We start from the raw sequence: 13,695 nt of genomic DNA, 5'->3' as shown, positions 1-13,695 counted from the left end.
GTAATGAGTAAGGATGAGAGGGAGCGGAGTTTGAGCTGGAAGATATTTTGTGTATTGAGCATAGTGTTGTGGCTTTGGGCCTGATTCAGAGATGTACGCCTTTGCACAGCAGCTACGTCTGGGCATTCCCAGAAAACGGGGTCGGCACGCCACCATTTTCAGGAAACGTAGGCAGGGCCACCCTCAAAAGGCCACAGCCTTTCAATCAGGCTGCGACTTAGGGGGCACTGCGTGCAACAACGCAGAAAGGGTCTTGTGCAGAACGGGTCATGCGCATGCACAGTCCCTCCGCCATCAGAAATGTATACAAAACATCAGGTTTGCATCCATCTCTGAATCAGACCCTTTGTGCATTAGTAGTAGTATTTTGTACTGAGGCCCTCATTCAGAGCCGTACGCTCTGAGCAGAGCGCACACTCTGAATGAGGGCCGGCCTCCATAACTATGGAGCGTCCTCCTGGACGCTCGTATAGCTGTGGGTCACCACCCACAGCCTATATGAGCGTGCAGTTTGATGGCCGCGATGGTCGTGACCATCGCGACCATCGAAACTGCGAGCCGGAGCCTGCGGTTGAGGTTTTCAACCGCAAGCCCGGAGTGATTTTGGCTCTATCAGAGCCAAAATCACTCCCACTGACATCACTAGTGATGTCAGTGGGCCGGCTTCTGACGGGAGGCGTTCCCGTGGGAACGCCCCCGTCAGGGAGGCACGCCTCCGGCACGCCCACCAAAGGGGGCGTGCTGTCAATCAACATCGACAGCACGTCCCCTTTGATCAGACACAACGAGCGAAGGAAAGTCGTTCGCTCGTCGCGTCTGGCGCATGCGCACGACGGAGCTCCCGCCGTCGTGCGCATGCGCAGAGCACAACATCGACCCACTTGCGAGCGGAAAGCCGCTTGCGAGTGGGTCTGAATCAGGGCTTGAATTCCATGAGAATGAAGCAGCAGGATAACAATGATTTTCTAGGAAAAGTTAATCTAACCACTGGATACAGAAAGATTGATGCTTTAAATCTGATTAAGGAAGCTCAGTAAAAATGGAAATTGGAAAGTCAGTGCTAGTCTTTCTTCTCCAACTCTGCCTCCCCAGGCTATAATCACTGAGCGTATCCTTGAGGCTACTGACACTGTGCTCGACTCACTTCTCTGCCCCATTGCCTCTTTCTCTCCCATGACCTGACCAAGCTGCTTCTCGATACAAACTTCTGCCCTAGACTCTGTTGCTTCGGCGTTCACTACTCACCTTCACAGATCCACACCTCAACCTTGGCATTCCAAATGTACCAGATACCTGCAAAAGTGTTAACGAACCGCCAAGCAACAGCTCCAATGCAGGCTTCCTCCATTTCAAATTTATGATTTTGACCTACATTGCTGTCCTCTTTCTCTTTCTCAACAGTCTTATTTCAATACCTATATCTCCTGCCAGTCCACTAACCCCCATCATCTCTTCACCAATTTCAACTCCCTCGCTCTCGGCCATTGACTTCGCCAACCACTTCACATTTACAATTAAATCTATACATCAGAACATCACACCCAACCAGACCCTCGTCACTCCATCCCATTATTTCCCAGCATGCATCTCCCCATCCTCCTTATTCATTTTATCCACTGTGGCCTCATTCACCCCAGTATCTGGAGATGAAGCCATGGCAATAATCCCCCCCCCCAAATCCTGCTGCATCTCACCCCTTGGCCCTATCCCTCGTACCTCCTCTGCTTCCTCTCTCCTGTTGCCGGTACCCATCTTGCTTATCTCTTTAATCTCTCCCTTTCATCAGGCACTGTCCCATCTGCATTTAAGCATGCCCTTGTCTCCCCAATAAGTCAAAAACCCATCAGTGACACTTTCTCAATTATGACCCATCGCTCTCCTCCACTTTGCCTACAAACTCCTTGAATGGATTGTTTACAACTGCCTTACAGCTTTTCTTTGCTCCCACTCCCTGCTTGGCCCATTTCAGTCTGGCTTTCGTCCTCTCCACTCCACAAAAACTGCCTTCACTAAAGTCAGCAATGACCTCCTTGCTGCCAAATCCAAGGACCACTACTCTGCTTATTTTCCTTGACCTCTCTGCTGCTTTTGACACTGTGAACCACCCTCTCCTCCTGCCGATCCTCCACTCACTCACTCAGTCTGCGTGTTACTGTCCTCCCATGGCTGTCCTCCTAAGTCTCTGACCATTTTTTCTGTTTCCTCTCATGACTCATCTTCTCCCCCACTTCGTCTACCAGTAGGTATCTTCCAAGGTTCTATTTTTGGACCCCTCCTATTCTACCTTTATACATGGTCTTTAGTTGAGATCATCAGCTCTTTTTTGCCTTCAATATCATCTCTATGCTGATGTCACCCAGATCTACCTCTTCTCCTCTGACCTTTCCCCCTCTCTCATATCTCCAGCTGTCTCTCTGCTATCTTAAGTCCCTTGTCGGGTTTCCAGCGTCGGGATTGAGACCGGCGGGCGCAACTACTACTGATTACTGCCATATATATCCAACCTTGCCTAACTGATACACCTCCAAATGTCTTCCTATATTGATTGTCTAAGGTTGCAATGCAATGCGGCTAGGATGCACCAGTCCACTGTTCTGATTAATGTAATATGCAACACTTTTATATCTGTGTACAACTGAGACCATATACAGAACTTGGCATGGAAAAAAGCCGTGGCAGCTGCATTGTAGCACTTCGTATGCTGATTCAGAGACTCAGTCGCACACAGATATACAAGTGCCACATATCAAATTAATCAAAAGTGTCTCCTGGTGCGTCCTAGTTGCATCACATTGCGACTTAGACGCATATTCAGCTAAAAAAAGACGCCCGGCGCTAGCAGAGTCGCACGGGACCTGGAGTGCTGAAAGGGGATGTTTGGCACAACTGCAGCAAAGATGTATGAGGACACATCTGTGCTGTAATGAACACTAACATTGACAACAATAACAGATCATCATCTTAAAATATTGCCTTTTCTAGACTTCCCAATAGTACATTTTAATTCATTCCTCTGATAACCTGCCTGAAGCTAGTCACACTTTCCAATTTATTTAGGCCTTTATACATGAAGAATGCAGTCAAAAATACTGGTGTAGTAATGGGAGGCAATGGACTCAGTGTGCTATTCCTGTGATACTAGTAGTTGGGGGACAGGACTTACAGGAAGAACATCAGCTGAAGAACAATGATGTCATGAAGGAAAGTGACAATTGGTAAAAGAATATTCGAATGCTTGAATAAGCTTGAGAAGATATAAGCACACTGTTTGTTATTTGGTACAGTACTAGTTAGAGCTGGTTTTGTTGATAGTTTGTATTGGTTGAGGTCAGTTGCCAATCATTATTTGATTAGACTATTAGCTGCCCCGTCGAGGCGGGGTTTAACATCTGTATTTTAAGGCTGGAGGAGGAGTCAACTGCCTCTTGCCATTTTTGAGATCAGAGTGACAAGTACCTTTGTTATCTGAGTGATAAGTACCAGTATAGCATTTTATTCATTTTCAGCTTTCACTATCTATATTTTCTTTCCCTTTCACACAGCTTTTGTCTCTTTCCTCCTATTCTTTTCACCCTCTTTTTTCTTCTCTTCCCACCCCCCCTTCTTTCTCATTACTGTCTTCTCTATCCTACCCCCCCTTATTAACTGAGAATGCCCCGTCCCCGTCGTAATGCCCCACCTCCACGCCGCCTTGCTGAAGCGGCCAGACCATTATCGGTCGCCGCAGCCTCTCCCCTTGCCCGGGGTGCGCGCCTGACCTCAGTGCGCGCGGGCCCCCTCCCGCCGCCGCGGCAGCGGGGAGCTCCGGCGCTTATCTCCCACCTGCCCCTTCGCCATCCGGCTTCCGGGCTTGGTTGGCGAGGAGTGCGGAGAGCGCGCCCAGCACCACCCGCCAGATTGTTCCGCCGGGCATTGGCGGGACCGCCCGCCCGGCTCCCCCGGCAGCTCCACAGGCGCGGCTATCCCCGGCAGCCATTTTGGACAGCACGGGGCCCTGTCTCCCGCCCGCCGCTGCAGCTGCAGTGGCAGGCGAGTTTTATATTATAAACCCGCCAGGCCCGGCGGGTACACCAGGGACCCCCAGCTTTAATTTGACCCAGGTGGCTTTAGGGGCTGTGCGCCAGGCCTCCCCGGCCGGCAGCCACGCCCCCTCGCCTCCGGCGGCCATTTTGGATGCTGAGGAGTTTTTTACCTCCTCAGATTCCCCCCTCTCTGTCTCAGGGACTGGAGGTTTGGGGTTTGCCACAGCGCCTAGGGCGCAGGGCTATCATAGGACCCAAGGTAGCGGGCCCGCAGATTTGTTGCACCGGCCCCCTTTCATCCACTTCCCTAGGCCGTTGGCGCAGCAGGATAGAGCCACCCCTTATGAGGGCTCTTGGCCCAGATTGCTGGCTCCAATGTCGCCCCCCCCACCCGCTGCGGCCTGCGCAAATGCGGGGCAGCAGTTCTTGAATTATGGGCCTGGCCCCGCCCCCACCCCTCCCTTTGGGTTTTCACCTTATTTTAGCCAAGGTGTATACCAGCAGTCAATCCCAAACCCGTTCATGGGTCCGAGCCGGCAATTTTATGCCACCTCATACGGGCAAGCGCCGGGGTTTTTTCCCCAACAGTTCATCTCCGCCCCAGGCAATTTTGCACCCATGCACCAGCAGTTTCAATTTAATCCTGGGCAGCATGCAAGCCAGCAGCTGGTGCGTCAACCCCCCCCTTCCACAAGCTCCACCATCCACCCCAGTGGTGCGTCCACCTTCCCCTACTCTAGCCCCGCCCCTACCACCTTCCCCAGCAATTCCTCCTCCTGCGCAGCCCCCATTATCTTCCCCGCCATGGAGCACAACCCCCGCGCCTGTTGCTGTATGTCCTCCTTCGGCTCCCATTGCTAACGCAAATGTCTCGAGCCCGCAGGTTACATTAAGTCAGCCACTAGCATCCGGGTCGTCTTCAAGGGATGTCGTCACTGATGTAAGCGCGGTGGGCGCGCCGCACAACGAGAGTCAAGCCTCCTCCTCTAGGCATCTGCCCGAGGTCCCGTCGACGTCTGGAACAGGTGAGACGAATATTGCAGTTCCTTCAATTGCGCAGTTATCACACTCTGATGAGTCTTCAGACTCCTCTAGTTCTGGTGAGAGGCCGCGCAAGCTCATGAAATACTTTGTGCAGCAGTTGAAGGGTAAGGGCAAGATTCCCAAAAAAGCGGGTAGTATAGCGGCCAGTTCGGCTCCAGACGCTTCGGGGGATGCGGTCCATTGCTTAAACACGGCAATATTAAGGGGAGTTAGGTCAAAAATCAGAGAGCGAATTCGTAAGGGTCGTTATGTTGACATGTTTGCCATTACTCATGACGCTAAGAAGGCGTTAGACGCAGCAAAAAAAGGGGGGAGTGGCAGCTGAGGAGGCCAGGAGGAGCTATCAGAATTGGCTGACTGGTATATATGTGTTTGCTGCATGTTATATCGAGACACGCCCAGCTGAATGTCTGAATGTGCTGAAGTACCTGCATTTAGTGCAGGGTATGCAGGTCACAGCTAGGCATAATGTTTGGAGGCAGTATGATGAACTGTTTAGGAAAAAACAGGATGGCCAAAAAATTTAAAGTTTTGGGTTCAAGGACGTAGAGGTATGGCTGGAGGTGACGCAGCAGGCCCGATCAGCTGTCGAGCCTGCGCTGGGACGTAAACATCCCTTTCCAGCCCGCCCCGGTTATAATACCGGAGGCAAGGGGAAGTGCTACGCTTTCAATAACGCCCAGTGTAGCAGAGGAGCCAGTTGCCGCTACCGGCACGTGTGCATGCTTTGTGGGGGAAGTCACACTGCAAAGGATTGCAATCGCCCCGGTGGTTCCGCAGCAGGAAAAGGGGATCAGCGTACAGGTGCTAAATAAAGCGGTGTCTCCAATTAAGTTGGAGATATTAGAGCGTTGGTTGAGGCGTTATCCTCTTAAGGAGGACGCAGCCTTCCTACTACAAGGTTTTAAAGAAGGTTTTAGGTTACCACTAGTTCGTCCAGTTTTAGTTGTAGCTAGAAGAAATCTTAAGTCAGCTAGGGATTTTCCAGAGGTTGTGGCGGAAAAGATAGAGGTGGAGCTGAGTCTGGGTGCATGTGTGGCCCTTTTGCCTCACCGCCTGTGGAAAATCTTTGCATTTCCCCGCTGGGCGTGGTACCAAAAAAGGAACAGGGAAAGTTCAGGTTAATACAACACTTGTCTTACCCGGAAGGAGGGTCAGTTAATGAAGCTTTATATCCGGGCGATTGCAGTGTCACATACCAGTCATTTGAGGATGCACTTGGTATCGTTCGGGATTTTGGTAAAGGGGCTTTGTTAGCAAAGATCGATGTTGAATCGGCCTTCAGGTTGCTCCCTTTGCATCCCGAATCATTTAAGTACATGGGTTTTCGGATAGGCGATTCCATTTACATAGATAAGTGTCTACCTATGGGCTGTTCTATTTCTTGTTCCTTTTTTGAGTGTTTTAGCACCTTTTTGCAGAGGTGTCTGCAAGCAGGCACTGGCCATTCGGGCGTCACTCATTATCTTGACGATTTCCTGTTAGTAGGGCCGGCCGATAGCGCAGTCTGTAGTGACCTGCTTTTTTCGGCGAAGGCGCTTTTCAGTTCATTGGGCGTTACCATTGCACACAAAAAAAACGAGGGCCCCGTTACTAGTTTATCTTACCTGGGTATCGAAATCGACACTGATTTGAGTTTATGCAGGCTCCCCTGTGAAAAGGTGTAGAAGATCAGCGAGTTGTTACTGCATTTTACATCAGTTAAGAAAATAACTCTGAAGCAGCTGCAGTCGCTGCTAGGCTTGCTAAATTTTGCTTGTCGCGTCATTCCCATGGGTAGGGTTTTTTGCCGCAGGCTGGAGCGTGCCTCTGCAGGCGTCAAAAAGGCTTGCCACATGGTCCGCCTTTCGGCGGACATGAAGGAAGACTTTAAGGTATGGTTAAGATTTCTACGAGAGTTCAATGGGATTCGCATTTGGCTCGCTTCGTCTGTAGCCAATCGCGAGCTTCAATTTTCCACGGATGCATCAGGGGCATTAGGTTTTGGAGCATTTTTTGGCGGGGAGTGGTGCGCGGCAGCTTGGCCTGAGTCGTGGCATTTGGAGGGTTTGACACGCAATTTACTCCTGTTGGAGCTATTTCCGATTGTGGTGGCGGTGGAGCTCTGGGCTTCAAAATTTAGCAATCGGAGAATAGTATTTTGGTGCGATAACTTGGGGGTGGTCCAAGCCATTAACAATCAGAGGTTGGTCTGCCCCAAGTGCTCAGGCTGCTTAGGCATTTAATTTTTGTCTGTCTGTTGAGAAACATTGATTTTAAGGCCAGGCACGTTCCTGGTGTGGAGAATGAGATAGCGGATGCCTTGTCACGGTTCCAGTGGGGTAGGTTTAGGGCACTGGCACCGGCTGCCAGGATTCATGGTTTGCCTTGTCCTGATTTTGTCTGGCAGATCATAAATCCGGCATGGAGGGACTCGCTTTGAGAGCACTCGCTCCAGGTACATTTAGGTCTTACTCCGCAGCTTGGAATGAATGGCAGGTTTTTCTTGCAAATTCCGAGAAGGGTAAGGAGCTGCATGTCAGTATGTCTGAATTTGTGTGGCAGGGGCATGAGAGCGGTCGTTCAAAATCTTCCATGTCGGGCGCCTTAGCTGGCATTTCGTACTTCTCGCGAATGTACGGTTTGAATGATCCTACGAAGTCATTCATCATTTCTAAGGCGATGAGAGGCTGGGCGAGGGAACAGGCGACTCCGGGCGATTCCCGTAGGCCGATAGATGTGTGCATGTTGAGGGATTTAGTTTTGGCAGTCTCATGAGTAGCTAAAGGTGAATTCGAGGCAAATTTGTTTAGCTTGGCTTTTGTGCTGGCATTTTTTGGCGCTTTACGGGTTGGGGAGTTAGTCGCCAAAAATAAAACATCAGTCAACTCAGGGTTGCTTCTATGTAATGTTGTAGTAAAAGAAAGTGCCATACTGTTAAAAATACAAAAATCAAAAACGGATCAGATGGGTCGGGGGCGTTGGATTTCTGTTCCCTCGCACCCTGAGCCATGCATCTGCCCGGTCACTCTAGCCAACAGATATAATCAGCAGCGTCCAAAAGGGGGAGCTCAATGGCTTATTCATGAACATCTATCCCCTTTATCTAAGTTCCAGTTTGCAAGCGTTTTCGATAGATGCTTGATAGCTTTGGATGTGCCGACTGAAGAGTTTGGCACCCATTAGTTTAGGATTGGGGTGGCAACTTGCGCTGCGGCATCAGGTTCTTCCGCGGAGGCAATCAAGCACTTGGGTAGATGGAAGTCGGCAGCTTATAAGGGTTATATAAGGGGCGATAAGTAACAGAAGTAGTGGCGCCCCTGGCGAGTTTGTTATTTAGGAAACCCAGTGCCTTATGCTACCCGCCGCTAGGGGGGATTGGAGTTCTTTTCACCTTTGCCCTCAAAGAAAGAGGTTTGGTGTTGTTCACCTCCATCTGGGTCACCTAGACAACTCAGTTTTCCCCTTCCATGTTTTCGTTCTGTTTTCAAGTTTTGTTTAAAGTTAATTCAAAATTATTAACGTTATGTTATACTGTTTTTTCCCATCACAGGTTTTTTGGAGAAAGATTGCCGGGTGTGGATTGTAGGGCATTCTTTTGTTTACTGGGCTAGCAGGCATAATGGGGCCAGTTTAGCCCATATTAAGGTCCGTTGGATAGGGTTGAGAGGTTTCAGGTGGAGCGGCCTTTTGGACCTGCTATGGCAGTCAGAGAGTAAGTGGGGGACCCCTGACTGTCTGGTCGTGCACTTGGGTGGTAATGACCTTGGCACGTGTAAAGGAGTGGAATTGATCATTGCCATTAAGCATGATTTGAAATTAGTAGCGGAACGTTGGCCACTAGTTAAACTTTGCTGGTCTGAGATGATTCCAAGGAGGTTCTGGCGGGGTACACAAGGTGGGGCGGCCCTAGACAGAGTAAGAAGGAAGCTGAATGCTGCAGTCTCTCGGTTTGTGGTTGGCTTGGGCGGGCGTGCTATCAAGCACCCTCGTCTTCGATATGAGGAGGTACATTTATATAGGCCAGATGGAGTGCACCTCACTGAGGAAGGTTTATGGTTTTTCGTATCTGACATTCTAGCCTCATTGGAATAGTTAGTAGGGGCTGTGTTTTTTTTGTTTGGTGGCGTTACGTGTCCATTCATTTTGTCCACGTTGTTGGCGGAAAGCAGTGCTCCTCGGCGGCTCAATTTAGCGCGGCAGAGCTTGGCTAGCATTCCCCCTTTGAGAAAAGCGAGTCGGTTGCTACCTTAAGGGAGAACCAGGTCTTCATCCTAGGGAGGGGCCAGCACTATGCTAGTTAAGGGGGGGTGGTTCTACCCAGGTTAGCTCGCGCAGGGGGTGGGGAAAACTCCACCCCATTTTGGTAAAGCGTTCAATTAATTATGAGCTGTGGACTGAGGTAGCACTGCTTTTTCGCCACCAGGACTAATTAATCAATTCTAATTTCATATAATAAATTTGGCTGTGACCTCTTTTTACCAATTCTATACAGTTGTCCGTGTCTTATGTATTAGTTAAGTTATAGCTTAAGAGTGTTGTGTAAAATAATAAAACTATGGGTGACTTATGTTAAAAACTACCAGGCAGAAAAATAACTTGGGATTGTCTCCTAAAAATTTGGACATTTGGCAACTATGATAATGTCATGGGGCCTGACTCAGCAAGGATCGCAACTACGATTACGCATGCTATCGGCCGATTGTTGTGTTCTGCACATGCATCGCAATGTGCGTGTGCGAACCAGCCACTGCGATCGAAGTGACTACGCAAACCCAATGCAGAGTGAATGACAGGAAGTACCGTTTGTTGGAGGTGACGGGGGGGGGTGGTCGGCAAACGCAGGCGTGCCAGTGTATTTGAATGCCGTTACAGGGGCATGCATACATTATCCACTGCAATGCCATATGCAGTTTGGGCTTTCACTGCGTGCGATGAGGTTAGCAATTCCTGAATAAAAAAACTTTTCTGTAAAGAGAAACTAGTTAAGTCTGTGGTGGCTATACTGTGCGTTTGCATTTGGAGCAGCTGATATATTACTTTGCCGGCCTTTGCACTCCACATCAAGGCTGAGGTGGCCAAATTGTGCATCTGCTTTGGAGCAGGTGAAAAAGAACTTTGCTGGCTACTGCATCGTATTTTGCTCACAAACAGGACTCAGCAGTGACGGAGCAGCTGCCCAAATTGCATCTTCCGGCGGGCAGCCGCAAGCGGCACGTCTCTGGACTAACGTGAGTACCCTTTAGCACTGACGAGTGCGGGGAATACAAGTTTGCGGTTAGATAAGGACAGTACGGACGGGGAGAATAGCTGGAAGTGGAGCTGCATTCAGGTAATTTCTTCTGTCTCACACAACCAGGAGTACAGCAGCAAGTCATTATACATCTTCCCAAGCTCCCATTTACACGTTCTGGGCCAACGCAAATGCATACCTATCCGTGACTTTTGTAGGTTAGCTGGAATATTTTTTCTAGGTATACATTTGCATCAAGTCAGCTGCTCTAATTAACCATATTAAATTGGATATTCATCCGTGTGAGTTGATTTTGCACAGTTATTGCTGAAAAATATCATGTCTATATTTATGTCCTTTTGATTGAAGGCTTTTTTAACTTTATGTTTTACATGGCATGTAATGGATATTACATTTATTTGTACAAAAACCATGAGTTGTATTTAGCTTTTTAGTATTGGCACTAAAATTAAATTAGATGCTGTGTTTGTAGCGGTTTTCAGCTAAAAAAGGGAATTGGCAATTTCTCTTGGGGGCAGCGTCAACCATAAGTGGCGCACTACATTATTTATTACTCTGAATTCCTGAGTAAGGTCTGACCTTGTGCAAGTGTGCGTGAGGCTGCGATTGTACTCGTGGTTACCGATGGTTTTGCAGTTTTGCTAAGTATTACGGATGTGTGTAAGGTAAGGTGGGTGTCCTTATGTTGTGCTGCGACGGCATAGTGATCGCAATGGATTACCATATCATCGCATAGAGACTGCATGTGTAATTGCAGTTGCGATCCGTACTGAATCAGGCCCGTAATGCACTATAATAGGATTTTCTGCTAACTGCATAAAAAAGTAAATAAATGCACGTTCACCTTTTCAGATAGCGTCTTAAAGGCTCTCATTAGTGGATGGGTCTTCACATTCTCGTCAAGGGATGATCCGTACTTCCATCCACTGTGCATCTAAAAAATGCAAGGACAACATAAATCACTCAGTTACATCATTCAAAAACCTCAGTTCTCAAATTGAAAAACATGGGTAATAACTACAAGACTGCTTACAGAGCATAGTTAGACATGGCCATGTACATAATAAGGTAATGGAAAGGTAAATCTGATTTAATATATAGTGGAATAAGTAAGCGCTTATCTTAATGTTATGAACACTATGGGCCTGATTCAGACCCGCTCGCAAGCGCATTGCGCTCACAAGCGGGTCGATGGTGGCCCAGTGCGTACGCGCAAGAAGCACTCGCTCCGGGACTCACTACAAAAAGGGGCGGCTGACGATGTTGATCGACAGCTCGCCCCATTTTGTAGGCGCAGCGGGGGGGTGGCTTCACAAACAGAGGCATTCCCATGAGAACGCCTGCCGTTTGTGGGCGGCCCCACTGACATCACCAGTGATGTCAGTGAGAGAGCTTCCGGCTCTATTTGAGCCAGAAGCTCTCTGGGGCTTGCGGCCACGAGACCCTACCAGAAAGGTCTCGTCGCAAGCCCGATGGTCGTAATGGTCTTGACCATCGCGACCATCATCATGGCCGCTCGCAATAGCTGTGGGTGGTAACCCACAGCTATGCGAGCGGCCAAGAGGCCGCAACTAAAAAAACCTGCGTCCGCCCTGATTCAGAGCGAGCGCTCGCTTTTTGCGAGCGCCTCTGAATCAGGCCCTCTATCTGATGTATAAATGTTGTGTACTGTGTGAGTTCAGTACTTTGTAACACCTGTGTATCAGATGTAATATTTTACATTGATGATGTAAAATATGGTGTAAAATGTAGTTTACGTAAATGTTTTAGTAGCAGAAAATAATTATATAGAAACATACATAATAAAGTAAAAGTACAGTATACACAATGCTAATTCTATGCAGATGTCCAGAGTATCTATTGTAGACAGTTTTTTTGTAGAAGAGGACTCCGGGTGAGATGTAGCGCCCGCTCCCACCTGGTGAAGCTCTAATCTTCAATGCAAACTATGCATCATACTCACTATCCCAAGAGCACAGGAGCAGAGGATGTAACTACAATTTGTTCTCCCACAATGCGCTTTTGCTTCTTTTGGTATGGACATTTTGTTACATAAAAGTAAGAATAATGTAAGCATAGCATTCTGTACCTTGTCATAGGCCCATTTATCATGTGAGTGTTCAGCGTTCTTATTTACTATATATTCCAGCTTTTCAGGTAATGTGAGACTGTAAAAACAAGAAAAATCTCTCTTGTAAGACGATAATGAGAAAGCAGTTTCAGCATGATTCATATCTCCTTCTCCATTCAACATAAGCATATCATTTATTTATAACCATGTTCCTGATAGGAATGCTACAAAAATCCAAGGACAGAGCAACAATGCATGCTTCCCTCTCAATCTCTATTAGAGGTGATAACTCAAATATACAATTTATCATCATATACATCAACAATGACCTTGATATAACATGGGATACAGAAGATATAATAAACCAAAAAAATGGAATATAGTTGTTTTATATGACAAAAAAAAAGTAAAATAAAGTGGTTTGCCTAATTTTGAGATTTTTTTTCCTTTACCGGAACCCGTTACATTTGTTTTTATATTATACCTCAACTACGTATATGTTATATATGGGATACGATCAATATCCCGGCAAATGGGATGCCAGCCCTTAGAAAACCGGAGCCAGAATTCCAACCTGTCAGAATCCTGGTACCGGCATCCTAAAGGTAAAGGTGGGGTTAGGGGGGATGGTTAGCATTAGGGATAGGCACTGGGGAAGCGTTAGGTTTAGGCACCAGGGAGGGAGGGTTAGGTTTAGTCACTAGGGAGGGAGGGTTAGGGGTAGGGAGAGGGGGAGGGTTAGGATACCTACCAACAGGTGTCAGTATCCTAACCCTGTAGGGATGTCGGCATCTGGATTTTGACCGCCAGGATCCAGAGCTCCGACATCACATACCCAACCGGTTGTATACAAGTCTGGTTGTCTCTTATATTTGCCTTCCACTTTTATAAATAAAGAGATTTAAAAAAACATGGTTTATAGCACAAACAACTTAAGGCCATATATAGAGAATTTGGGTGCCATTTTGTAGAGGTGGTAAATAATCTGTCGCTACCCTCCTTTTCTGATTTGCTATTATCGATCAAATTTAATTGGCTGCAGTAATTTACCGCAAGCTAATTGATCCCCCGGGGCTCTCCAATTAGCTCCGAAGTCAGCCCGCAGCCCTGCTCTTAAGGCATATTTCTTTTTGGGTCTGAGCAGACCCGAAAAGATATACGCGATAACTAGCCGGTTATCGGGTGCAAACACTGGGTTGAACATAGGTCCAGGAACTTTTCCCAGAATCTATGTGTTAAGTTAAAGGGGTGTAATTGAATAGCCCCGGGCGTTAAAGCCCTAGGCGACCACCTTTTTTCACACCCGATAAATTACTGGGGCTAAC

At 47.9% G+C, this 13,695-nt stretch overlaps 1 protein-coding gene across 1 annotated transcript in view; it reads right to left on the bottom strand.

Moving 5' to 3' along the window:
- Positions 1–13,695, bottom strand: part of RYR3 (ryanodine receptor 3) — a 763,398-nt gene that overhangs the window by 224,315 nt on the left and 525,388 nt on the right. Inside the window, exons 52-53 of the mRNA XM_088456566.1 lie at positions 12,389–12,467; positions 11,144–11,233 (exon numbers count right to left, since the gene is read on the bottom strand). Of these exons, the coding sequence (XP_088312692.1) occupies positions 11,144–11,233; positions 12,389–12,467 (169 nt within the window). The remainder of the gene's footprint in view (positions 1–11,143; positions 11,234–12,388; positions 12,468–13,695) is intronic.

The sequence above is a fragment of the Taudactylus pleione genome, unplaced genomic scaffold (genome assembly GCF_031769625.1).
Source record: "Taudactylus pleione unplaced genomic scaffold, aTauple2 ptg000707l, whole genome shotgun sequence".
NCBI lineage: Eukaryota > Metazoa > Chordata > Amphibia > Anura > Myobatrachidae > Taudactylus > Taudactylus pleione.
The sequence above is the reverse complement of the archived record's forward strand: the minus strand, read 5'-3'. Positions and strand labels throughout refer to the sequence as shown.